At 35.3% G+C, this 27,751-nt stretch overlaps 5 protein-coding genes across 8 annotated transcripts in view; 2 read left to right on the forward strand and 3 right to left on the reverse strand.

The window, feature by feature from the left end:
* The window catches only part of LOC116133074 (wall-associated receptor kinase-like 22), a 70,813-nt gene extending 67,613 nt beyond the window's left edge, over positions 1–3,200 (forward strand). For 3 of the 4 annotated variants that reach the window (XM_031418737.1, XM_031418738.1, XM_031418740.1), the window contains one exon: positions 1,804–3,200. In XM_031418737.1, the coding sequence (XP_031274597.1) occupies positions 1,804–3,047 (1,244 nt within the window). In that variant the 3' untranslated portion in view covers positions 3,048–3,200. The remainder of the gene's footprint in view (positions 1–1,803) is intronic. The other variant, XM_031418739.1, reaches the window with a different exon arrangement.
* Positions 3,201–8,129: 4,929 nt separating this feature from the next.
* On the reverse strand, positions 8,130–10,230 carry LOC116133100 (U-box domain-containing protein 40-like). Its single transcript, XM_031418766.1, has one exon. It carries the CDS (start codon positions 9,871–9,873, stop codon positions 8,203–8,205), a length of 1,671 nt encoding a protein of 556 aa, XP_031274626.1. The 5' UTR covers positions 9,874–10,230; the 3' UTR covers positions 8,130–8,202.
* Positions 10,231–16,594: 6,364 nt separating this feature from the next.
* LOC116133128 (zinc finger AN1 domain-containing stress-associated protein 12) lies at positions 16,595–17,466 on the forward strand. The gene is made up of 2 exons (XM_031418809.1): positions 16,595–16,788; positions 16,897–17,466. The coding sequence occupies exons 1-2, from the start codon at positions 16,684–16,686 to the stop codon at positions 17,389–17,391; spliced, it is 600 nt and encodes a 199-aa protein (XP_031274669.1). The 5' UTR covers positions 16,595–16,683; the 3' UTR covers positions 17,392–17,466.
* A 217-nt stretch (positions 17,467–17,683) lies between these two features.
* Positions 17,684–20,632, reverse strand: LOC116133085 (ankyrin repeat and SAM domain-containing protein 6-like). The gene is made up of 7 exons (XM_031418753.1): positions 20,386–20,632; positions 20,226–20,290; positions 19,780–19,823; positions 19,206–19,654; positions 18,966–19,046; positions 18,251–18,313; positions 17,684–18,009 (listed from the first exon to the last, which is right to left on the reverse strand). Exons 1-7 carry the CDS (start codon positions 20,428–20,430, stop codon positions 17,950–17,952), a joined length of 807 nt encoding a protein of 268 aa, XP_031274613.1. The 5' UTR covers positions 20,431–20,632; the 3' UTR covers positions 17,684–17,949.
* Positions 20,633–21,879: 1,247 nt separating this feature from the next.
* On the reverse strand, positions 21,880–25,987 carry LOC116133144 (ferredoxin-thioredoxin reductase catalytic chain, chloroplastic). The gene is made up of 6 exons (XM_031418824.1): positions 25,709–25,987; positions 25,499–25,611; positions 24,335–24,384; positions 24,095–24,166; positions 22,564–22,624; positions 21,880–22,188 (listed from the first exon to the last, which is right to left on the reverse strand). Exons 1-6 carry the CDS (start codon positions 25,818–25,820, stop codon positions 22,144–22,146), a joined length of 453 nt encoding a protein of 150 aa, XP_031274684.1. The 5' UTR covers positions 25,821–25,987; the 3' UTR covers positions 21,880–22,143.
* Between the last annotated feature and the right edge of the window lie 1,764 nt (positions 25,988–27,751).

The raw sequence follows: 27,751 nt of genomic DNA on the forward strand, positions 1-27,751 counted from the left end.
CTAAATCTCAATGGGAGAGGAGCAGCTAACATTGTTGGAGAAAAGGGAGACGCCTCTACGACCTTCCCATGCTCATTTTGTTGAGCCTTAAGCTGATCCAACGCTCATTGTAGTTCCTTAATCTGAGGCAACAGAGCTGCTTGGGGATCACTTTTCGCAACGTGGACCCTCACAGTTGTGGTTGAGGAAAGACGCAAATTGGGCTCTTCCTCGGGTCGGTTGGAAGCTCCGACAAACCTTGACACACGTTAATTGGAGTCGTGTGATGGCATTAAGTGATTCAGGGAATTTTCCAAATCTCTGCAGTGGTCTGAACCGACCTGCAGATGACAGGAATTTCCTGCATGATGATGGTCGAGGTCTTCATTTCAGAGATATTGGGAATCTCCCCGCCTTACACTTTTGTGGGAGTGCCCATACGAAATGGCGGGGGACAACTCATGCTATGGCATGTCGCCGAGTCGTAGTGCCATGGTATTCTACTGTGGTGGAAGCGGTGTTGGCTGGTCTCTCAGAGCCCTCCGGACAGTTGTTGCCACTTGCTTTCCCTTTCTTTTAACGCGCTTCAGTGTGCGCAGTATGGGCTTTCTCCCTTTTTCAAGTTTTCACGTGACCTGTAAGTGTTTTTGGTGGTGGCACCGCCTCATTGGATTCTGGCAGCATGACCTGATTCAAATGGTCTAGCCTTTGGCTAACTGTTTGGAGAGTATTATTAAACCTCTCCAGGTAACTCATGATGGCTAGGTCGAGCCGCGAGCTTGAGGGAATATTTGCCACAATACTCTACTAGACTGGCGGCACTTCAGGAGAAGTGTCTTCTTATACATGAGGGATTTCCTCATTGTCATAGTTGATTCACTCAGGTTCGAAACCATGAGCCATTTGTTGATTGGTATGACCGATTAGTCAAAGATTTTTTATGAAGAGCAGATACTAAATCAGGACCCTCCTTCTAGCGCCAAATTGTTGATGCTTGATTTTGATACCAACGACTCGCATGTGCAAAATGTTAAGCGGACTTAGAAATCACATGTGATAAAGAAAAAAGAAATGATGCAGTGAATAAGAAACGATATTTAAAGTGGTTCGGATGCTCAAAAGCGAATCATACGTCCATTGTTATTATATTAATATATGGCTAAGATCAGGTCGCGTGCAGCGAGCTAAGTTATAATCTAGAGATGATACAAAAAGAGAGAGAATGTGTGTGTAAGCTGTTTTAGACTAAGATTAGCCAATCTCGCAAATGAGAAGGGTGTCCTCTATTTATAGTGGGAGAGTTCAAGGTAATGATTATAAGTTTGCAAGTGGGTAGGTGCCGTGCAAATCCTTCTTTGCGTTCCGTTGGTGGTCTGCACGAGAAATATTCTCAAATTGTGCAAGGCTTGGGCAGGTGGCTAATTCCTAGCTACTCACAAGCCTGACACTCACCTACTGCACTGATAAGAACAATATCATTTGCGTTACTATGCGACGTGGTAGCGTTTGGACGACACAAAACCTTCCTGACCCTTGATTGGCTCTTACTGAAGAGAGTCCACGTCAGCCCTAACTTTTTAGGTATAACATATATATATAAGAAGTATCAGTCATCCATGGTAAAATTATATTGTTAAGAATAATATTATAATCATCATGGTTAATTTTCATACTTAAATCTCATAATATATATATAGTGAGTTCTTTAAGTATACAAACTATATATGGTGAGTTCTTTAAGTATACAAACTAACCATGATTCTCATTGTTCTTTTATTCCCAAAAACAATTTATCACTTCTCATTTGAAATGAATTGTACGCAGGTTTTGGCACAGGCCTTGGAAGCGTTTTTCTACTTTTGGGGGCATGGTGGTTATGCATCATAATAAAGAAAAGGAAGGATAGCAAGCTTAAACAGAAGTTTTTCAAACAGAATGGTGGTTTACTTTTACAACAACACTTAACTTCATCAGATGGCAGTGTTGATAGTAGCAAACTGTTCAACTCAAAAGAATTAGAAAAGGCCACGGACCATTTTAATGTGAATAGAATACTTGGTGAGGGAGGTCAAGGCACGGTATATAAAGGAATGTTATCAGATGGAAGAATAGTTGCTGTAAAGAAGTTTAAGGTAGTTGATGAAAGGAAGGTTCATGAATTCGTTAACGAGGTTGCCATTCTTTCCCAAATCAACCATAGAAATGTGGTTAAACTATTGGGATGTTGTTTGGAGACTGAGGTTCCTTTATTAGTATACGAATTCATCCCTAATGGAACCCTTTTTCAATATCTTTATCATCAAAATGAAGAACTTTCACTCACATGGGGTATGCGTTTGCGAATTGCAGTAGAAGTTGAAGGAGCTGTTTCTTATTTGCACTCGGCAGCTTCCTTACCAATTTATCATCGAGACATAAAATCAACCAATATTCTATTGGATGAAAAGTTCAAAGCAAAAGTAGCAGACTTTGGGACTTCAAAATCAATTTCTATTGATCAAACTCATGTGACAACAAAAGTACAGGGAACTTTTGGGTACTTGGACCCAGAGTTTTTTCAATCAGGTCAATTCACAGATAAAAGTGATGTTTATAGTTTTAGAGTAGTTCTTGTTGAGCTTTTGACCGGACAGAAGCCAACATCGTCAATGAGATCAAAAGAACGCGGAAGTTTGATTGCATATTTCATTACTTGTGTGGAGCAGAACTGTCTAAATAATATTATAGATGCACAAGTACTAAGCCAAGGCAGGAAAGAGGAGATCGTTGCAGTTGCTAACCTTGCGAAAAGATGTTTGAACCTAAATGGGAAGAAAAGACCTACAATGAAAGAAGTATCGATGGAGTTGGAAGGAATTCAAGCATGGCAAAAAGAAGTTGCGGTTGAGTTGGAAGGAGTTCAAGCATCACAAAAAGATGATGGTATGCAGCAAACTTATCAAGAGATTAAGTATGACAATACCGAAGTATTTGAGATTGCGGGTTGGGATGTTGGTTCTTCTTCTACATCTACTTTTGAACGTGTAGGTTCATCATCGGTAGACGTTCAACCACTATTAACTAGCTAGCACACCATAATATGTAAATTTGTGTATTGCAGTGCCTATTATACTTTCTGGTCATGTTGTGAAACAATTTAGGCCTTATGTTGTATTATGATACCACTTAATTTCAATAATCGTTCAAGACTTGCCATCTTTTGTGTATTCATTCTTTTTCTTTTATCTTAAAAAAGTATATTCCTGTATGTTTTAGTGAATAGGACTTGATATTATGAATGAGATATATTTTTGTTACAATTTTTTTTCTTTTAGAATTAAGTATAAAAATAAAGTTCTAGAATTAATGGATAAATGATAATTTCATTGTATATTTAAATTTGAGAGTATTTTTTATTAAACCTTTTTGTGTAAAGAACTTTTGGGTGAAAAAAGCTTGAAAGCTCTTCTGATTTTAAACATTGTCCGTTTGGTTTATTATTTATCCATATTCTATCCCTATTCCAAATACAAATGCACATTTGTTTCCTTATTTTCAAAATCATATCCTAAATTAAAAAACTTTTTAAATCCCCTAAGTTTGTTAATTGACAAAAACACCCCCAACAAAAAAATTTATAAATTAACAAAAACACCCCCACCCACCCATAGTTGTCAGATTCTGGCAACAACCGTAAGTGGTGACCGAAATCTATTACAACGGCTTACAAACGACTGGAATTGACCGGTAATTTGCCGATCTGACCTTTCCTGGAAAAGGCCAGATTTGGCCGTCGTTGACGGCTAACTCCTCGCCATCATTGACCATCAACAACGGTCATATCTTTGGCCGTCACTGATGGCCAGATCTGGCCGTAGATCTGGCCTTTTCCGACCAAATCCGTGATGGATCTAATAAAAAAAGGCTAGATCGACGCACGATCGGCTAGATCCTACCAATCTGCACCATAACGCCAGATTCTGACCAGGCTTCTACGGTGGTGGCCGGAATCTGGTACTGCGGGTGGGTGGGGGTGTTTTTGTCATTTTACAAAAAAATTATATATTGGGGTGTTTAGTTAAATTAGCAAACCTAGGGGTTTTTTGTTAATTTTTAAATTTTACCTCGTAATAATCATCCAACTCTATCTATCAATACTATTTCAAAAATCATATCCAAAATAATAAACCAAGCGGATCTTTATGTTTTGAATTGAAAAAAAAAAAAATGATCAATCTAACAAATAAAATAAATGCAAAATATTTTTATATGAAGATTTATTAATGCAGTTTAATGTATTAAAAGGTCAATTTATCATGCCTTAATATTTTTTCTTTTTTCCCTTCAAACATTAAAAATTGAAGATTGGGTTATCCCTACTTAAACAAACTCCTCGAGTATTGGTTTGTCAAAATAGAAGTGAAAGTTTTAGTAAACATAAATATTAATGTTGAATTCTTACCTATTAACTTAATTAAGTTTTGAAGCCAAGTGTTAACCATCTAAACAAATAATAAAAAAACTATGTTCCCATTTTTTCAAAATTCCTCTTACTGTTCTGTTAGAACTCTAAGAAATAATCCTAATAGCCCAACAACATTTATATGTTTGATTTTTGAGAGAATCACAAACCTCATCAATGAATTCATGAAGCTTTCCATCATCAACTATTTTATACTTTTACGCCACAATTCTTCCATCTGACAACGTTCCACAGTACTTTGGCCTCCTTCCCCAACAATTAGATTCACATTAAAATGGTCAGTGGCCTTATCTAAATCCTTCGAATTCATAAATCGTTGATCAATCCATGTATTTAGGCCCCTTCACACCCTCATATGAAACTTGGATTTTTTTCTTCTTCGTCTTCTTTTATCCAATTGATTGTGAGAATTAGAATTTAGACTTTTAGCTCCAATACCATGTTAAGTTGTCATCCTACGAAAAAACTAAATTTGTCCAATACTAATGAAATTAATGTACCCAAAAAATTAATATTTGGAGCATGTGAAAATAAATAATGCAACATGCACATTAATTAAATTAACCAGGAAGCATAACTCGAGTACAAGAGTTAAATCGGTAACTTGCAACTTTTTTTTTTTTTCTCTTTGCAATACTAAGCATATACATTAACTGCTATAATGAGCTCTCAGGCCCACACATAGACTTTTTAGTCAGTTAAGTCTAAGATCACATAGATGAAATATGTGGAATATGTGGTTGTGGTGGAATATCATAGAGATGGAATCTAAGAAGATATGCAAGGAATTATCATCATGGTTTCTGTAAATTTCTATGAGGGACGACCTCGTTTTGCATACTTGAAGTCAATAGAGCAAGAAGGTTTGAGAGAGTTAAGAATGATTCTACATTTTCTGTTTCCGATAATCTTTCTATCATGGCCAATGATCTTGAGGACACAAGCACCAGCATTAGCAAAGCCTAATTATCCATCCAAATGTGGAAACGTTACCATTCCATTTCCATTTGGAATTGGAAAGGGTTGTTATTGTTGGGATAATTCCTTGAATCTCGTATTGCTTGGAAAAGGGAGTTGCAAGAGACTCTCCCCTTTAAATGAACTAATAGATTGAGCTTTTAAAGTATCTTTAAAAGTGTAAGATAGACACCAAAAATTAGTCATTCTGAGTTATTATTAAGGGTCTAGTTGGACTTTTTGGGATAGTTTAAAGAGTTTGCAATTTTTCTCTTCTAAAAATTGCACAGTTGTAAGTTTTTGCTTCGTGGATTATAGGCTAAATTGATTGGGCCAAACCACTTTAAAATTCTTGTGTTTTGGTTTTCTTTATTTTTAGTTGCTTGCTTTAATTTTGCGTTTCAGTTATGGGAATCTTTTTTCAACAAGTGGTATCAGAGCCCACGGTTCGTATTTTGGGAGAAGCTACGCTTTAGAGGAAACCAGATTTAAGAGTAGATTGGCGACTGTCAGACATCTTAATTTCCTAGAGGTATGTCTAAATTTGAGGTTCTTTTATTTGATGGTAAAATTAATTTTATGTGATGACAAAGTACAATTCAATGAGAGAAGGGGTGGTAAAGAAGAAGAAGAAGAAATAAAGACAAGAAGAAAGCCTAGTGAACAATGAAAATGTAGCTCGAAGACAAAAGAAGAACATAGATTCATGAATGAAGGAGGAAAAAAGAATGAAATTAGATTTGATTTAGGGCTTTTTTAGTGGACCAAACTGGTTGAATCGGTGGTCTGACATTGTTACAACGGTCCAAAACGGTCCATTACTAAATCTGAGTTTTATTATTTGTTGAATCAAAGTTATGTCTGAAACCCGACCGGCAACGCAGCTCAAGATGTTATGAGCATGTCACACATTCCTATGGGTTTGGACTAGGGGATATCCAGTTCAACATTTTATTTGTTTGTAAAATATAAAAAATCAAGATATAAGTTCAAATCTAGCTGTAAACTTTATGCAAACTATTAGTAAATTAAGAATAACATTTATCCTAATTCAATCTCAAGATCATATCAAAAGTCGTTATTGCAATCACATTATGATAAATGAATTGTAATAATAGTTAATTATACTATAAATACCTCTTATCGATACTCAGGTAGTTCTTTAAATCACATGTATTGTTAGAATACAATCAGAGAATATTTTTCACTGTATTGTAATTAGGGAAGTTGTGTGTGGTAAATGCCAATTAATATTGTATACGGGTGGGTTCCATCATGGGTGTCTCACACATACCCAGTACAAACTTTACCTCTTCCCTGCCAACTCTTCTATGGTACTTCATTGTAAATGCAATCGGGACTTCAAAGGAAATCCTTATCTTCTCTTTGGATGTCAAGGTAAATTTCTAACGTTAATGTAGTGTATTAAATTCCGATGATATGAAAAACTTATTAAATAAAAAAACAAATTAACACATTACGATAGATTAAATGTATAAATAATCAACTTCAAATAGAAGTTATGAGGTCATTGTTAAAGTTTGTTTTGTTTTTTTTTCAAATTTCTTTACTTTTATATGAATAGATTTACATGGTACATGTGAAATGAAAAAAGAAAATGTTATATAATAAGTTTTAGTAATTATAAAAGTATATAGTAAATATTTTTTTCAAATTAAAAAAGTACGTTGAAGACGAGCCAGTAGGCGTAGTATTGGCCGCAGTCTTCACAGAAACGACACCAATACTAAATCATTAGAATAACTTAAAAATGTAGAGAATTTGGGAGGGAGGCTATGCATTAGCGAGAAGACTGATGTGAACTGTGTTAATGTATGGGTAATGAAAGAGTATGGAAAGGGAGAGTCTAGGTATAAATTGCACTCGTTTAAGATAATGGAAGATTGTTGGTTTCTTCATTATGGAAATTTGGCATTATCCAAGAATGGAGACAAACTCTTAGTTCAATTAAATCATGATGCTCTTCAATGGCATGACCTGAAGTTGAAGGAGGAAGCAAAAGATTACGTAGTTAGTTTTCCAGGTATTTTAAACGATGTTTACGTTGACAAGTGTTGTGAGAGTCTTGTTTCTCCATAGGGGATTTAAATGGTGGGCTCTGGTAACATGGGAGCTTTAGACTTGACAGTTTTCTCTTTCGGCCATTAGCTGTAGGACTTATTGAGTTTGGTTTTTGTTAAGTGGGCTTGACGATTTCAGTGTTATTATCATTTGGTTCATCTGAAACTTGGCGACAAGCTACATGAAATAGATTTCCAGAAATCCGCAGAAAAATTGTTGCTAAACTATCCGAAATGAGAAGCAAAACATATTATTATAATTAAGTTTATATCCTTCTTCACGTTCCATTTTATTTTCATGTAGATAATTATAGGTAATTAAACATTTATCTTATTCTTTGAGATTTTCTTTTTTCTTTTTATTTATTTTTAATAAATAATTTATAAATAAGGTTTAGATGAATATTCAAGATATTATAATTTAATCTATATATGAGATTTTTGACATCTCTATTTAGTTTGAGTTGTCTTTACAAAAAAAAGCAAGTATAAAATGAAGTTGCAGAATCACTTTTTCTTCAAAAGTAATTATTTTACAACCATTAAACCCATATGCTACAGCTACTTACAAATGGCACTTTATTCTTATTCTTTTATTTTACAAAGACTATCTCTTTATATTTTTCTCTTAAAAAAAAAAAAAAAAAGAGATTTAATTACAATTCAAACCCAAAATTACAACTCAAACAACCAAAGAATAATAAAGTCAATAATACACTCTACTCAAAACTCGGACGAGTTCACTATTGACTCACTCCTTCCCGTACTCGGCCCAAACCGAGTCCGACTCGTTAGCCCTGACTCAAGCAGTTCCTGCCAATCCATATCCTCCTCCTCCTCCTCCTCGTCCCCTCTCCCTTTCATCATCTCCAATATCCTCCTCGCCTTCTCCCTCGCTTGCTGGTTGCCTCCTCTCTCCACCGTCCGCAGCGTCTCCGCCATGCCCCCCACCTTCGCCAGCCCCCTGAACCTCAAACCACCGTGGCTCAGTCCGTACAACACATTCACACAACTCGTCCGAGTTGACTCATTCAACTCACTATAATCTCTCAACATATCCGACATGCACTCGACCCCACCCGAATCCAACAACGCTACCCGCCCGTCAGGGCACGCCGCCAAGTTTCCCAGTATGATCAAAACCCGACCCACCATCTGACCGGACTTCACCATGCCCAGTAAGACATTAACCGACCCGAGTTTAACCAATTTTGTTCTGTTACTTCTGACGAGTGAAAGATGGTACAAAGCCAAGGCCGAGTCGTGCCGAGTCCGCTCACTCTCCGAACGTAACAAGTGTAAAAGAGGCGGCAGAGCTCCGAGGACTCCAATGGCAGTTTTGTTGTTATCGTCGAGGGATAAACTGAAGATTGCGCCGCAAGCGTGCTCCTGAGCCTCCAGAGATCCTCCCTTCAACACTTCAATCAACGGCGGAACGATTCCTGAACGTACGATCTTCACTTTGTTGGCTTTCTCCAACGATAAGTTCACTAATGCTGCAACTGAGTTCACTTGAATGTTGGTGTATCTGGAGATGATCAAAGATCGTAGGGCTGAGAGTAAACGTGTTGTGCAGAGAGTTGCTCTACTGTCTTCTCTCGTTCTTGTGATCTTTCTTAATGAAATTACAGCTTCTTCGAGTTCATGAACTTGTTGGCTTTTGAGTTTTGCGACGAACTCTTCTTCTGAATTGGGTTGTGGGTGAGGGGTTGAGGTTTCCAGTTCGGACGAGGAGGCTGAAGAGTAGCAACTCGGCCGAGTTGCGAGTTGTAGAGGCGGAGTTGTTGGCACGGTGGCGGTGGTTGGCACGGAAACCTCTGATGAAATAGCGAAGAATTTTCCGGGACGACGAGTTAAGTCAGTGACAGCGTGACTGAAATTCAGTGAAGGGTTTTCTTTAAGTCCTCGAATCAACTCTTTCTCTTCATTTTCTTCCTTTTTATGGGTAGTCGCCATTAATGTACAAACAAGCTTATCTGCAGATAAAATATCAATAGGTTTTGGGGGACTTACAGAATTTTTCTCACACCAGTTGAGAATGGTAGACTTGAGCGCGAGGTTAGGGATGACAGTGGAGAAATCTGGTGCGGTACCGTCGACTAAAGCTGGTGTAAAGCCTAGAGTCTTACAAGCATGAACACAGGCTCGTTCAAAGGTGTGACCAGAAGAAACTATAACCGGGTCCGCCATTAAAGAGCCTGAAATGGGACAAAGAAACTCTTTCGGAGTCTGCAACATTTTCTTCGGCTCTTGCTGTTGAGTTTTTGCAGTAATCGATGAAGATGATCTGTAGAAGGAAATCTTCCATCTGTGTCTGGGACTTCTCGTCGTCTCCGTCGACTCTGAACTCTTCTTGTGAACCATCAACCTCATCAACGCTTCTTGAAACTCCATCTCTCTAAATTTCTCAAAACAAAAAAACTCTTCCACTACTTTGTGCTGACTTATCCCTCAACCTCAAATCCTCCATGAATATTTGTTACGAGATTTCATGAACAAAGATTGAGATAAGACACTGAAGACCAGGTCCAATAAGAGAGCAGAATAAACGTTCATGGAGTTATGAGATTGAACATGGATTTGATATTTCCTTCGTTTCAGGAAAATAAATTTAGGTATGAAAAACTAATATATGGGAATATTGAGAAGAACATCAGAGAATCTGCCATTGGAACTGAAGCTAAAAGAGTAAAGACAACTGAAACAGCGAACTGTAACACTCAATTATTGAACCAAACAATGATCAAACAGTAGTATCTGGGATCAACCTTTTCTGGTAGTAGTTGAAAAGTTTTATTTGCGTTCATATCTAGTTAACTCATCATGCTTAAGTAATCCCATTAATTAAAAGAAATATATTAGTTGGTTAATCTTAATTATCCCAAATAATTAACACGTTCTTATTTTAATGGATAATAATAAGAGTAAAGGACCTTTTCCCACCCAAATAATGGTTTAATAATACTTTTCCAACTAAGAACTTTTAAAATATCACTTTATTATCTAAATTTATATTCCATTTGATTTCAGTATCATTACAATCACATACAACTACCATTCTCTTCTTCGATCATCACTCACCAAAACCTTTCAAACCTTATTCCCATCGACCTCGTCAATAGCCGATAATCGAGCAATTAGGTTTTACAGAACTATCCCTCCCAAGTCAAATTCTGATCAATTCCAACTACCAAAATCTAACATTCCTTTACCAAAAGACTCATCAGCGTCTCCTCTTTAAAACCCCTAACGGTTTGTATCGAATTTGCTCTCAATTCGTCGTTAAAATATAAATTTAGGTAATAAAGTGATATTTTAAAAATCTATGGATAGAAAAGTGTCATTAAGCTATTATTTGGGTGGGAAAAAGACGTTTACTTTGATATTAAGGATAAAACTATAGATTATATTAGATATATATGCATGTTGCTTTCATATTAATCTAATTAAATTACTTTTGGGATTAAAATGGAACGGTTAATTACTAAATGGCAGATGATCATATGACTTAAACAGAATTAATTAAATATATTTTAATGTTGATAAAGCAATCAACTTTCAGCTGTAAAAAATAAAATTAAAGTAAACTTTTGTTTGGTGCTTAAAAGATGTTTTATTCCCATGACTTTTAATTAATTAAATAACGAATTAGATGTCATCTTCTTAATTAATAACTTAGCTGAGTGACTTTTCCCACCTAAAGTTTGGTAAATATTTTTTTCACCCTAAACTTTTAAAAAAAAAAAAACATTTTCCCACCCATCGTTAATAGTTTTAATGGCAAAAGGGCATTCTCATCAATTCGCACAATATATATTATAGGTTTAATATTGCTTACACCCTAAATTACAAACAGATAACAATTACCTTCATCAACTTGGGAATTAGTCATTTAAACCCTCTATCTTCAATTTCTATAATTACAATGGAGATTTCACTTTTAAAGTATGAGTGTTTCTAAAAAAAATTAAAATTGTATATATTATTTTTAAAAATGATATATTTTATGAAATTATAAAAAAATATTATTTCCCAAAAAAACTAAAAAATTGTAAAAAAAAAAAAATATATATCCGAAAACAAAAAAATTATGAAAATTTGAAAATAAAAATAAAAAACTTAAAAAAAATCATTTGGCTAGAATTGCACCTAGCGATTTCGGTTGAACCGCACCTAGTTAGCTGTGATTTAGTTGGAAACACACCTGACCAAGTGCCATTCAGTTGAAATCACACCCAACCAGGTGCCATTCAGTTGGAATCAAACCTAACCAAGTGTGATTCAGCTTGAATCACAATTGGCCTAGTGCGATTCGGCTTGAGTCGCACCTAGCCAAGTGTGATTTGGGCCAACTACACTTTTTTTTTTTTTTTTTCCAGTCTTTGAATTAATTTTCAATTTTTTTAATTTTTTAATTTTAGGCTTTTTTATTTTAATAACTAACTTTATTTTTATTTTATTTTTTAAAATTTATTAACCCTAAAATTAACCTAAACCAAGCTAGGGGTGAAAATAAATATAATAAAGTTTTTTTTTTTTTGGTGGGGGGGAGGTGAGGACGTTATTAACCTTATTAAAAATTATAAAGTCAAAAGTAAAGGGTATTAAAGTCTTTTAGTAGCTTTACCACTGTCAGGTAATAGATTCCATTGACGAAGATTGATGATGGGTGGGAAAATGTTTTTTTTCAAGTTTATGGGTGAGAAAAGAATATTCCCCAAACTTTGGGTGGAAAAAATCATTTAGCCTAATAATTTTCATTTGGGTTTGATTTGGCTGTTTATGGAGACAAACCATCGTGCTGAAGTTTAACTTTAGTCTATATTAATTCCAAAAGCGAAAGCAAAAGGGGAGCCTTTTTTATTTCTCTGAATTATAATTTTATGTTTGCATGTAGAAGACAACTCAGTCTTCGAGAACTCCACTATCCATCTGCTATATGCTTAATTGCTAAGTTTCTTCTGAAAATATAAAACATGGTTGATTTTTATGACTTTATTGACTGTTCTAGGCTGGACTTTTGGTTATTTTCTAAAAGAATATGGACCCATTCATTTCCTAACTCAAACCCACCTCATGTTTTTTTTTTTTTTTTATGATTTTTTTTTTTTTTCCAATTTAGGGTTTCAATCAAAGAGAATCTTTGAGTCTTAGGATATTGTGCAAATGCTGCTTCCCTTTCAACTTTTGGTGAAGGGAATCAGATTCTTTATTTACACTTTGTAATCACTTCATATAAACGTAAAATAGCTAGTTATTTTCAGGTAATCGAGTGATTCGATAGGGACTTTTGAATGTATTACTCAAAAGATCTTGAGTTTGAATCTCTCTTCGATTGTTAATAAGAATTGCCACTGAAGTTTTTATTTAATCGATAGTTTCAAAATCCTCAAAAATTATTTGAAGCACACGTAAACTAGTTTAGACACTCCCAACCATTAAAAAAAAAAAAGAAAAAAAAAATAAAAAAGCTAGCTATTTCCTCTTTAATGCTTACCATGCACGGTCAGGATGAGCTTAGACTCGTTCCCAAAAACTGGTTGAAGGAGTCAAACCACATATACATACACCAAAACAGTATAGCAAATTGGCATGCTGGACAAATACAACTTCCACCATTTCTTGTAAAAAAAATAACCTAATTTATAAGAGAATAATAGTCATAATCTTTCACTGTAAATATATTTGTCCTAAGTTTAATAGATATGGACCCTCAAATTTCAATGTAAAATACTTGGAGCTGCAAGTTTCTTGAAATCTACATATGCAGTTCTTTTTCTCCCTAAGATTATAACATGCAAGACAATTTCTGCCATGAATCCTTCTCTCCATACTCTTTCATCACCCATATTTCCACATAACTCTAGTAAATCTCTTCGCATACACATAGACTCTCTTTCAAGTTCTCTGGATGAATATGTTCTGCTTCAGCCCTCGGACATGGTACAATTCTAAATTCTTCAACCCTGTGATTGAAAGCAACCACTGACCATTCTAATTTTTTGCCATTAAACGTGTACATTGACCAGTGTGATGCTCCCTCCACTTACGAAGCAACTCCCTTTCCGGTCACCAAACAAATATTCGCTGTAAGGGAAATCTTGAATCCTCCTCCATGAATTGGATTTTGAACTGCAAAAGTGGACTTCACTGGCAATAGAGTTACGTTGGAAGCCATCGCTTGAATTGAAGAGTCGAACAATTTTTACAATCCTATACTCCTTATTCACATTATCATGGCCAAATCCAAAGTAACCCACCTGTTTGCAGCCATAAAATAACTTCTCAAATCCTGCAGGTGCAGCTGGTAAATATTTCCACTTCATTGGAAATGGGTTCCATTACTTAAGATCAAAATGAAAACTTGACAAGTTGCGAAGACAAAGCAGCCCGTTGCATGAACCCTATATATCAAACTCGGATTTTAATGTGCATAGAACCTGATCATCAAAATCTGCCGAGTAACCGCAGAGATTGGAGTTGGTGCAGGCGGCGAGGATGAGATGAAGGTGGCTGGTTTTAATGGATTGTTGTAGATGCCTGTCCATGAAATCTTGGCCATCGATCAAAGCACGCCATGATTATTTCCCGTTTTGAGAAAAAAAAATAAATAAATAAACTTAATTATGAAAATTAAGATTATCAAAAAAGCTCAAATCAGCAAGAGGTGTTTGATTTTTTGGAGATTCAACTTGTTGATTTGAGCCACGTGGCTGGGTAGTCCAAATTATATATAAAGTTTAAAGACAATCTATAACAGAGCGATGTGGGAGTTTTCCAACTTCATATGGTGAGCATTAGTTTTCTGTTGAAATCATTTTCAAAACACTTCCCTTTCATCTGCCCAGTGATGGATTCATTCACTTTCTGAGATGATGGTTATACTTAGAAGCGTCTTTATCAGAATTTTTCTACGGATGTCTGGAAATCTATTTCATGTAGGTTGGCAGAGGGAAATTTTGAGTCATGGATGCAAGATCTCATATGGTTTTTAAGCAAGTTTTAGATGAACCGAATGGTAATAATATTGAAATCTTCAAGCCCACTTAACAAAAACCACTTCAATGAGTCCTACAACTAATGGCCGAAATAGAAAAATGTCCTCTTGTTGTTTCGAAATTAAACTAGATTAGCATTGATTAAGTGTTGTGTAGTAAGTTATTAAAGAATCTGACAATTCTTATAACTTTATAATCATTGTTTACAGGATCATATCCAAATCCGAAGTTAGCCATGAGTTTGGAGTATTTAAAATTTCCGATATCCTAAGGGCCCAGTTGGTAAACACTTCCACTTCCTGGAAAATGGGTTCCATAAGGAAAACTCATCATGAAGACTTGGAGAGTCGCCAAGGCAAAGCAACCCATTGCAGGAACCAACTACCCGCTCCTCATAGGACATTGTTTTGTGAAGGAAATTGAGCTTTGTTGTTACCTGATTGTTTAGGATCTGATCATCATCAAAATCTGTAGAGTAAGAGTAGAGATCTAGATCCAAAGAAGAGTAGTTGCGGGTAGTCAAGATGAGATGATGGTTGGTGTTGGTTTTGATGGACTGTTAAAGATGCATATCAATGAAATCTTCGCTATCGATCAAATTACGCCATGCATGATTTTGATATACATCTATAACGAAGGAGCGATTTTACAGGCAGTTTCAGAAGAATTTCTTCTATCAATTCTTCTAACAGATGCGACATTGCAAACCAATGATCAATGCTACTATAGACTTCGAGGGGAAGTTTGTATATGATAAAGTCTGAAATAACAAAGCTATATATAATTAATAAAATCCTAATTCTGCCAGCAATAGGAAATTAAATAAATTAAATCCTATTCATACTTCTATTAGTAATCAGAATAAAGCACAAACTCATCACATTTATAATTCTTCAAAAAGTTGTAACATTTTAGGAAATATTGGTTCGGTGGAAGACTACCGGGACGGAAATCCAATTTTTTGTCCTCTGCTGGAAAATTGTCACTCATTAAGTAAGTTCTAGGGGTCTTCCTATGCATTAGAGGACCTGCTATTACTGAAGAGCTTGAATAATGGTAGATAGACTTTTTCTTATTTTGGTCTAAAGCTGGAGGATTGGAAGGCTTTCACTGGGTTAATTGGGAAACCGTGAGAAAGCCTTTACTTTCACTTTAGACAACGGTGGTCTAGAATGGTGGGCAAAAAACAGGGTAGAACCAGAACCAATAGGTACTTGGGGTTTCACTTTCGGTTCCTATTGGAAACCGGACTTCACAGGGTCGGTTTCGGTTCTAAAAAATGAAAACCATTACTGTATAGTTTCGGTTCCAGTTCTACTACTATAGGAACTAAAACTGGAATCGAGAGTAGGAACCAGAATCAGAATCGGAACTAAGACCGGAATACCTAATTAGGAATAAGGATTGAACTGTAATTTTTATAAATTTTGGGAGTGTATTATAATTTTTTGGGGCTGTATTTGTCATTTTTATGAATAGTAGGGGTAAATATTTTATGGGTACTTGAGACCGGAAAGGTTATGGTTCTAGGTTATAAGGAACCAGAACCAGAACTGGCCAGTTCCGGTTCTAATTCCAAATCCCTAGAACCAATCGATTCCGATTCCCATTCTGATTCCATGAGATTTGGGCGAGTACCCAAACTTGCACACCCGTAGTCTCAATATATAAAGAGAGTTTCCATGGCAAAGCAAGCTTCTTTTTGGGTGGACAGCCCGGCAAAAAAACATCCACAGGAATTAATTATCGACTTTCCGAACAGTATTATAATAATACATGCTCCCATGACAATAACATATTTTGGTTTATACGTTTGTTCATATAATCTCACTAAAAAAAAATATTTTTTAAAATTCGAAATTATGATCTAATAGGTGACTAATCTGAGTAGGTCCCACTAACTTTTTAATGTGACGTGGCATAATCGACAACCTTAGATTACGTTTGATTAGGACCCAAAGTCAACAAAAGCCAGCCAGTTCAATCCGACATGGAACTTGAAACCGTTCACATGTACCAGAATCTTCTTAACAGTAACACGTCTCCAAATTTGGATTGTTTTGGTTGTCTTAGCCGCCAAGCCAACTACAAACCGAACCCTTTATATAGAACAACGTAAACATAACAAATTCCCATTAAAGTTCCAAACTTGAAGAACAATTAAACAAAATTCATAGACATCAACAATTTGAAAAAGAAAGAAGACATGGAAGGAGGAACTGAAGCTTTCCCAGATTTGGGAAGACACTGCCAGCTCCCAGATTGCCATCAACTCGATTTTCTGCCTTTTACATGCGATGGTTGTCAAAAGGTACATACTTTTATGTAATAATAATGTTTTAATTAGAGAGTTGTCGTTATGTTACTCGTTCAATAACGTTTTATGATTCTGATCGGACGATTATTATTGTTTTTGCAGGTGTTTTGTTTGGAGCATAGGTTGTCTAAGTCACATGAATGTCAAAAACCAGACATCAATAGCAGGAAGGTGATTGTTTGTGAAGTGTGTTCGGTTTCGATTGAGACAACAGGGCAGTTTGGAGAGGGTGAGAAGATTATATTGGAGAGGCACCAGAAATCTGGAGATTGTGATCCCAGTAAGAAGAAGAAACCTACTTGTTCTGTTAAACGCTGCAAGCAGATATTGACTTTTTCAAATACGGCGACTTGCAAGACTTGTAATTTGAAGGTTTGTCTCAAGCACAGGTTCCCAGCTGATCATTCTTGCAAGAAGGATTCAGTGGTGGGGAAGAATGCTGCTGGGGCTGTGGTGGGTGCAGGTAGATGGAATGATAAGTTTTTGGTTGCTTTGGCTGCAAGGAATGGGAAAGAATGTACCAAGAGTGACCGGAGTTCACAGGCTGCGGCAGCATCGTCATCAACCTCTAGTAATCCATCTGTTAAAGCCTACTGAAAGTGTGCCAAAAGCAGTGTCATATTGTAAAACCTATCATTGAATGAGCCATGATTTTAACTGTGATTTGTAGTTCTAAATGCAATGCATTTCTGCATTTTTTTTATTTTTTTTATTTTTTTTTCTTTCTTGCCTTCTTATAAGATCCTGACACCAGAAGTTGAAAGACAATCTGCTAAATATATATAAAAAGAAACCTAAGAAGGCTGATTCCTGCTCCTTGAAGCAGGGAGACATGAAAAATCAATCCATGAAATCAGAAATCACCAATGGCATATAAAAAAAAGAGAAATTAACTGGCAACATATATTTAACAAATTTATTTATTCAAATCCTGTTCCACATGTCAACAAAGCAATCAATATCTATCTTTCAGATCATTTACATTCCTCTAAGAATTCAAAGATGTCTCAAACCATAAACAGTAGCAGAAAGCTAATCAGAATTCAATTCCAAAAGATAAACTACATGAAGTTGACTATGTTGTTATATCCGTCACACAAGTTCCCAGAAATACAAACATTACATATGCTCTTTACAATGCAGAGTCTTTTACGGTTATGGCCATGATTGTTTGGGACGGAACTTAACTGCACGCAAAATCTTCCTCCTGGGTCCCTGCATCAAGTGGCTTTTGTGAGAACAGATCAATTAAATTTGAACAAGCAATGAATGCACTATGATCATGATGCCATGCCAATTCATGATAGTCAGGAAAATGTTCAAGCAAAATGCCAATTACACGATGTTAAAGACACACAAGATACACCATATGGTAATAAAAACAGCAATTTTTGCATCGCCAGAAAACCGACTAAAGTAATAGACTTATAGAAAGAAAAAAATGAAATTACAATACCATTGGTATCCCCAGTTCTTTAAGGTCCTTATCACTCATCTGCTTCAATGCATGCATATCAATCTGGAAATCAGATAAAACAAAGTCTTGAAGAAAGAGAAGTAAAAGGTAAACCATCAAACTTCACAATAATTAGAATTTATTAAGTGCTAATCACTCGTTACAGCGTATATACATGTAAATCACATAAATCAAAGTTTTGAATAAATAAGAGTAAACAATCAAAAAGTCAAAATGGTTAGAATATATTGTGTTTATCACCACTGCAATGGAAACATTACATATAGGTTGCGCCAAGGTTTCACAGAACAACAAATGAAAAAAACCAACTTCCTAGCCAAAATAGAATTATGGACTGCGGTTAAAATTACTTGGCTCGTTGTGCCTTTTGGTACATTGTTAAATAATTTTATTTTCCTATCTTTTCGTTTCACTTCTCAATTTATGTTTGATTAGTTATTAAAATGAATAATAATAATTAAAAAAAAGTGGTGTAGACCAATGCTCGTCATTTCTTTGCAAAGATCTGTAATACCAACGGCTAGTTATTCTTTTCTATTAAATTGGCATGGCCTGACAATTGATTTTCAATTACTAATCAATGCCAATAGTTAGCAATCAAGATATGATGAAGAGAAGAAAACCCCCATCAAACATTGAAAAACTTATCTTTGTACAAAGCAATTTGAAAATTCTAGAAGAGTAGGTGACTCACTTCTTCAGCCTGAAAAATAATAGCATATTTCCTCAAAGCAAGTGATTCCAACACCTCAGCAACTGTGAGATGTTCCACACCCTGTAGAGGAGTGAAAAAGAGCATAATAAATACATGTATATAGATGCCTAACTCTAACCAAATAACCAAACTCAACCAACTTGTGTAACTCACATGGCACATAAACTGGCTCCAGAAAAAATTGCTGATATAAATGAATAAGAAGGATATAAAAATTACCATTAGAGCACCCTTTCGCATGAAGCCACCACTTCGTGCAAGTGGGTAGCTCATTTGAGCTGCCATATGAGCGGTCTGCCTGGAAGCACCAACTTCATTGCTAACAAACTGTCCAGCTCTTGAAAACTCAGCTACCCTTATGGCTGGCACTTGTTGCAGCACATTAAAACCTCCCGGAGGTGAGAACCCCACAGCAGTCCAACTTCTACCTGGAGATGTAGCTCTTGATCTATCCATGGTCTGAGAAGAGAATGAGTCCTCTGGATGGAAATCATCCAAAATATCTTGTGGAGGATACTGCCTCAAACGGTGAGTTCCCTTTGCTTGAGGGTGGTGTCGCAACCGAAAAGCATTGGCCTTTTTTTCCTGTAGGCCCCTCTTCCTCTGCTCTTCAACACGCCTTTTCCACATTAGTTTCAATCGAAGATCATTTTGAGCAATCCGAGATCCTTCACCCACCCCAAGGTTCCAGAGTCAGTAACAATATAAAATTTAAAAAATAAAAATAGAAGTACCATCCCAGGTGATATTATACATTAAATGTCCTTGTAACACATTCAACATTAGCCATTACCAGTTTTGGCATCATGTCTCCATTTATTACGATCTAGTCGGCTCCTGCAAAGCAACATTCAACCGCTCAATATAAAACTCAACACGCATTCTCAGACATAAAAACAACCTTAACAAGAAAAGTATCACAACAATAGAATCGAAACTACAACCACCCATCTCAAAAGCAACGAAGAATTCATCCAAAAGATAATGCTCTTCACTTGATAGCGGATTTGTCAGCAGAACGTTCCATAAAAATCTAAACTTTCTTTACTTATTCACAGATATTCCTTTCTCTATGCACTCAATGATATAACCATAACATTACAACATCACAAATTTAAATGGCATAGAAAACATACCCAAAAGAGGGGATTTTTTTACAAGAAATTAACAAGTCAACCACTGAACCCACACAATGAAAACAAACCCATGAACAAAGCAAACATAACCAAAAGAACCCACCTTCTGTTCACAGACAAAAACCCATCTGACCCTGTAAATCGTTTGCTTCCCCCTCTATTCACCACCTAAAAATCAGAAACAAAAACAACATAAAACACTTCAAATCACAAGAACAACACATGAATGTTAGATAAAACAAGAAAGAGAAGGTAAAGGGTACCTGGCCAGAGGGGCCGAGGGTGATGGTGACACGGGGCTCGGCCATTTGTTGAGTGATCAGAAGTTGAGAAAAGATGGAAACAGCGGTGTCATATTGAAAGAATACATTGTATTATAGTGTGCTCACATAAATACATATAGAAGTGCAAACAACAAAACCCTTTAAGTCTTTTTTTACTTTAAATTAGTAATTTATAACTATATAAAGCAAAAGAAAAGACGATGGAATTTCATTTCTGTTGCTTTGAGCAGAAGAAATTTCTTTGTCCTCATTCGGTCTGTATTATTATTATATAGTAATTTACGACTTGGGCTCTTCCTGGTGACCCCCTCAGTAATTTCATTGAAACCCTTTGGAAATTGTTAGCTAGGTAACTTCTAATTTCGTTGTTGACCCAGCCGCCCTCTATTGAAGAGAGACGACGAAAAGTCCAAGTCAATGACATTGGAATATTGGATCTATCTTTCTTATATGAATTAACTCTCTTTAACCAGAATATAGGTTGGGATTTTAAGATTGAAATTGGAATATTGGATCTATCTTTCTTATATGAATTAACCCTCTTTAACCAGTATATAGGTTGGGATTTTAAGATTGAAATTTGAACATGTAAAAAATGTTAAGGGAGGTTGGTGATACATATATAGAGCTATAGTGGGATGAAGTTATAATTCTCCAGCTTAAGAATATATGGAAAATCAGTAAAATTACTCCTTGAAGGCTGAACTTGAAAATGCTAATATAATATGTCATACAATTAAAATTAATATCAAAATAGCATGTGAACAGATGAAGACATCAAATCATTGACTTCAGCATAAGACTGAGAGACTAGAAAAATAAATACACGAAACATCTTGCCGACACCCATTGGACAATGTTGATTTGGGGCATTGCTTTCTACGAAAACTCTTGGATTGAGTCAACTTACCTACCAGTCCAGGCTACCACTAGAATTCTTTTTGATGTTTGTATTGATAAAGGCTTCCATTATTGAAGTCATTGTTTAGCATGTAATCCTTTCTTGAATATTATCATTCATCCCAAACATGGGATTAGAAGCAATAGTGCTACTTTTGTTGCACCAAACTGAGTAATTAGTTTTTTTTGTTTGGCAAACAAGGTGTCCGAGGCTGTTACGCGTAACACGCAACTCAACTAATATCCGGGGTTCAATAAGCACCCTACAAGCCTAAAGGACCGAATAAACCACAATGTGATTGTGGTAGAAAAACCCAAGGTTTGAACCCTAAAACTCGAAGAAATAAACAAACCTTTTTTACTGTCAAACCAACCCCTTTGGGTTAAAATCAGTAATTAGTTTTTAACCTCTAGAAAAGTTGAAATGACTTTCTTGCATTGTTAGTTTTGCTTTTGCATAACTTTTTGTTCTGTAATGTATGCACACAGCTGTATTCAGAATCCAGATATGCTTCTATCAAGTAAGCAAAATGAAGTGGGGACAAGTAAAATTCAAGGCTGAAGATCTGAGAGTAAAGGGGAACAAAAAAGATAGTGTGATTCACAAGTAAAATACTAATATACATACAAATGATAAGGGATTGTTTGTTTCATCTTTCTTCTTTGGCCAATACAAGAGAAGATTGTTTATAAAATAAACTCAATACATTAGGCATCACATATTCGTTGTTGCTCCCATGATTTCATTCAAGAAGATAGTTTTCCCGGGAATCTTTCTATTCATTGGCCAAATATAATAGATGACTCTTTCAACAAGTAAAGTCAGTACAGTAATCATCACATATTTGCTGTTGATGACCTGATTTCATCCAAGGAAATGGTCTGCATAGGAAGAAAATATGGTTGCATAAAAATATGACATGAAAAGATTAAAACATAACTAGCAGATTACCAAAGCTTTGGAAACAATATTTTTCGCTCATCTACCATGTGTGTAAGCATACAAGTGTGTATACACTGTTTCAGTGTCAATAATGAAAGCTAAACATAAAAAGTCTCAACAAGCAAAGTAATTCTCTTCACAAGTTCCAATTACAGTCGGTGCAATTAAATTTGATGAAAATAAACTTACATGAGGTTTTAAAGCAATTTGTAATTCTTGATATACATTTGATAATATGACAAGATTTGAAAGCTTTTAATGATGCTTGATACATATTTATGATCTGACTTTGAGTGATAAGTTAATGAGATTACCTGATCTTGGCCAGCAAAATCATTATCTGGAGTGAGAAAGAGCATGCAGTGGCACTCCTTCCTGCCAAGAGAAACATACAACAAAATTCCTTAGATCAAGCCAACTTGATATTTGATCGCATTTTCCCTTCCTAAGCCTGATTCATTACCTCTTACGAACTATCCATACAACTTTCTTTTCTTAATCCTATAGCATTCCCTCAGACAACCCTATGGCACACTTTAAGACAATAAAGACTACCTACTAGTAAGATAATTGATATTTTTCCATCCGTGACCCCACCTAGTCCATAACGTAGCTTCAAAAAAGTCCTTCACGAATGAAGGTAATTTGTCCTCACGCTGTAATATTCACTAAATGACTATCTAACGTGAAGCAACCAAAAGTGATATCAAATGAATTTGCACAGCATAATATTGGAATCCCTTAGGCAGCTGGTTGTATTGGTAAGTTGATGTTGACACCTTTTAAAATAGTAAGAAACACCATTTTAAAAAAGAAGTTCCTAATAAGATATTGGCAAGGGAGATGATATATTACTTTGATACCAGCTATCAGAAAATATAAAATACCCAAACAAGATCAAGAATTCTTATTTGTATATATAACATATGTGTATCAAAATTATGTAAACTTGTTTCCTCAGAGACTCCATCATGACCAAGATGAACTAGTATGCTACTGAGAAAAATGAAAAGGTCAGAAGAAACATGTGTATGATTGAGAGAGTTACTATCTTCTACCCATGAGATTGAAGTGAGTTAATTTCAAGGGTTACTCTCACCCATTTGTTTAGGAATATTTGGTTAGTGATCACAATGGCGTTGACAGGCTATTTTATCTTCTCAAAACTAGTAGCATGATTTAGCTAATGTGACCTTACATGTTTTATTTCTATACACCAATAATAGGATAGATCATGATAGATCATGCTATCTTCTCACATGAGAAAGCCTCTATACTCACCATATAAATGAATAAGGCATTGAGTCAACTCACTTCATGGGCATAGTATAGCAACCCTCCCACTCAAACACACATGTTTGTCTTCTCACTTATATTGCTCTTGATCCAGCAGCAAGCTCAATTGGTTGCCATGGAGTCTCTAAATCCATGTAGAGTTTATCATTTTTAATGCCCAATGTTGTATATATAAAATGTTTGACCTGTTTTGGTGTGTAAAATTTTCTAATAATTAATATCATAACCGAACAACATAGGCCAAAAAACCTTTAGTAGCAACCATTTCCTATCAATTATCATATATACTCGAAAATATTTATTACTACACAAAAACAAAGAAAATGCATCATACAAGCATGCTAATAACTAAGGTACTGAGGTACAATCCAGAAAGGCAATGCAGTAAAAACTTCTAGCTAATTAATTCCAAATGAACATCTTTCACACTCAAATATAATCCAAAAACACAACAATAAAATACTTTTAATAAGCTACCCAACAAAAGGAAGACACAAAGAAATTGTTTTATGGCTATAATATGGTTTCATAGTTGTAAAGATATCAGACCTTTCTCTCATCGGAACACATGGACAGTTCCAAAAGCCCTGTTGGGCTTCAGCAGTTTTGTCATCATAATGCCTGTAATGTAATCAACCCAAATTTGAAGAGTTATTACATGAAATTTAGACATAATTTAGACATACAAATAAATAAGTTTTATGTTGTGTACCAATATGGAATTTATAATGAAAATCAACAAATATGCATATCCCTGGACAAGAGCCAGATGACAGTAAAGACACTAACCTGCATGGACAAAGAGGTGCACCCAATGAATCTTTATGATCTGCCAATCCCTGCTCAAAATTTTTCAACATTAGTTTTTTTAATGTGTATCTTTTCTTCTTTTCAATCAAGAAAGGAAAAGCATGATAAGTTCAAATCTTCAAGGAAAAAAATATAGATAAAAAAAAAAAAAAAAAAAAAAAAAAATCCAAAGATGGGTCTCAATGATTATACTACATTTTGAAATGACTGTATTAGCATTCTAACCAAAGGGGAACCAATGCACGCATAAGGGTGCACAATTAAAAATGGCCAATTTTAAGGAAGAAGATGATTAGTAGAAACAATTAGAAGCTTAAATTAACAGGAAACACCAAAAAGTATACCAACACAAAGTTTTCCAAACCAACTAATGCACCAAGTTCTTCATTCAGCTAATGCCAAATATACAACAATTTCCAAGCTACTTATATTGAAATAAATCGACTGATGTTTTCCTCTGGCACAAATACAGATGCAATCACACATATTCCTCATAGAATTGCCTTTGTTTTCTTGTATTCCTCACAGTTCTTCATCTAGCTAATGCCAATCTGTTTTTTGTTAACCTAAAAATCCACCAGACCCATATAGCAAATTCAAACTCAAAATTGAAGTCCTCATTGAACTTCACTATCTTCAGCAAGTAGGAAACTTGGATTTCACGAGGTAGACAGCTCTGAGAAATTGAACCTCAGATCTTTTGGGAGTAAATTACAGGCTTTACCACACAATTAGCAAGCCCTCAAGATTGAAAAATGAAGGCAATAAAGGATCACCAAGCAATTATAACCTCTAAAAACAGTGATTCAACAGGCATAATTCTAAAACATTTCAACAAAATGAACAACACTAAACACAGCCCTCCCTACTTCAATCCCATATAACCATCAAACATAACATTCCAACCAACCCATATGCATTAACTAAACACTAAACTATAATCAATTCACGTCATTTAAATGAAATGTTATAACAACATAAGTAACACCTTTATCCACACAAAAATTAAGGTAAACCCCCTCGATTTCAATCCAAAAAATCTGTCAAACATATCTTTCGCACAAAACCCAAATGCATAAACTAAAAAGTAAGCTATAACCAGTTCAAATTATTTAAAAAACAAATATAAATAAAATGGAGTACCTTAATAACAACAGAAGTGACACCTTTGTCCACACAAAAGTAGGTCCCAGATTTTCTTGCATACTGCTCAGAGAATTTCCTCATTATTTCAACTGATTTATCAGATGGCTCCACTGAAATTAAACAACAGACTCAAAATCCTCAATTCAAGCACAAAACTTTAGAACTGGAAGGCAAAAAAAAATCAAAATGGAGTTGTTCTATTTTTACCTTGGCATCGAATTAGAGTGGCAGGACGGTGCTGGACGGTTCTGGTTCTGGGTGTAGCCGGACAGATGAAGGATGAAATGTTGGAACCGTAGAGAGAGGCTTGTAGAGTCATGTTTGGTTGACACTGAAACAAGAAGAAGAACAAGATTAAGTTTGGTTTTAATGTGTTACATGTGTGTTCGTGTTGAGTTTCGATTGAGTCTTAGGATTTTGGTGATTTTGGTTGTGTCAAAGTTGCAGCCACACGTTGAGAAATATCGGGCAAGAAATTACAGAAGCCACTCAGTTGGCTTCCCTCTGTTTTGGACTTATGGGGCTGGGCCATTGAGTTTGACTTAAAGACAATTTTAAATCCAATCTTAAATTTTTTTTTTTTATCTCAACAGATATTTTTATATAAAAAAGAAATCCAAAAATACCTTAATGAAAGTGGGATCAAGAATGAATAAGCTATAGCTTTCTAGGAGTGCCACCCTTTTGACTGCTTTGTGCTTCCAAGGGGGCAGAATAGTTTGGCAATTTTTTTCGGAGTGGAGAATTATGAAAGAAATATGGGGATTTGGTGAAGTTGATATTGAATGAAAGAATTGAAAATTTTCAGTGTATTTGAAGAGGAGGATATTATAACAGTCATTCAGCTTTTATAGAGAGTGACTTTTAGTTATAACTACTGATCTTCTTCTATTTAGGGAGATATGTAATTAAGAGGTGGATCCTGCAGTTGCATGAACAATGGCTGGAAATCAGATGGGAGTCAGTAATATAATTGAATGTTGTATGACTTGTAGCTACGCCTATCCTCAAATGAAAAGAGTTTCCTTGATAAGATCAACTTTTCTAAAACCCTCTACTTCTTTTCAACTTTTTCTAATGGGGTTTCCTTTTCTTTGAATCACTGATGGCAGCAAAGTCTGTCAGGATCAGGCTATCTTCTGCATACTTTTAGCTGTGTGTTTGGTGGGGGCCGTGCCATTTCTATCCCTTTGATGGAACTGCTCTTAATTTCCACATATGAAAACTATTTAAAATAGAGTATTGTTATATTTATATCATTTTTTTTTACGTTATTTTGTAAACATCATATCATATGGTATATATTACAATTATATAAATTCTATTATAATATTAAAAATTAAAAATAATTAAAAATTTGTATGATTGTGACATATGTCACATCATAATATAATGAAAATTGTGTAAAAGAGTGATATAAGTGTAACATTACTCTTTAAAAAGAATACCGGTAACTAGTGATGGCAATGGGCCGGGCTGGGACCGGGTACCCCTTGGCCCAGGCCTAAGCTCGACTTCATGACAAAGGCCCAAGCCTAGCATGGGCCGATCACAAGTATGACAGGTAAAGCCCAAGTCCAATCCGATGAGCTTTTTGCAATCTCAAGCCGGCCCATTTTTATAATGGGAATTTTTAAATACTAATAAATTTCAATTTTTTTTTTATTCTAAAAATGATTTTTAAATACTCACCAAATATATAAATAACTTTCTATAAAGTGCATTCATCCATCCATATAGCGTTTGGGAAAAATGAGTATGTATATATAGGATAATCTTGTAATTAATATATAGTATAAGGGTAATTTAGTATAATTAATACTAAAATTGTCCGGTCGGACCTAAAAACATACATAAGCTCAGCCCATACCCGAGGTCGGGCTTTAAAATTATGCCCAAACCCAAGCCCACAAACATCGGGTAAAGCTTGACCTTTTCGGGACGGGCTAGGTTAGGTCGGTACCTAGAAATATAGGCCCATTGCGCCATCTCTACTTGCAACACGACATTTATGCCTTTGTTCAATCATAAATAATGAATACATCAATGTCTAAGCATATTGCCTATATATATATAAGAAAACTGAAACTTTCTTATTTATGGATTCTTTATTTGGTTTTATTTTTAGCCCGTAAGATTAAGATCATGATCACATATAGTTGTCACATAAAATCAAAACACTGCGTGTAAGTTAATGAAGGGTTAAATATATTTTATTTTCGCCAATGGCCTTTGAAAGGATGAAAATTA

This window comes from Pistacia vera, unplaced genomic scaffold (genome assembly GCF_008641045.1).
Source record: "Pistacia vera cultivar Batoury unplaced genomic scaffold, PisVer_v2 Contig265, whole genome shotgun sequence".
Taxonomy (NCBI): Eukaryota; Viridiplantae; Streptophyta; class Magnoliopsida; order Sapindales; family Anacardiaceae; genus Pistacia; species Pistacia vera.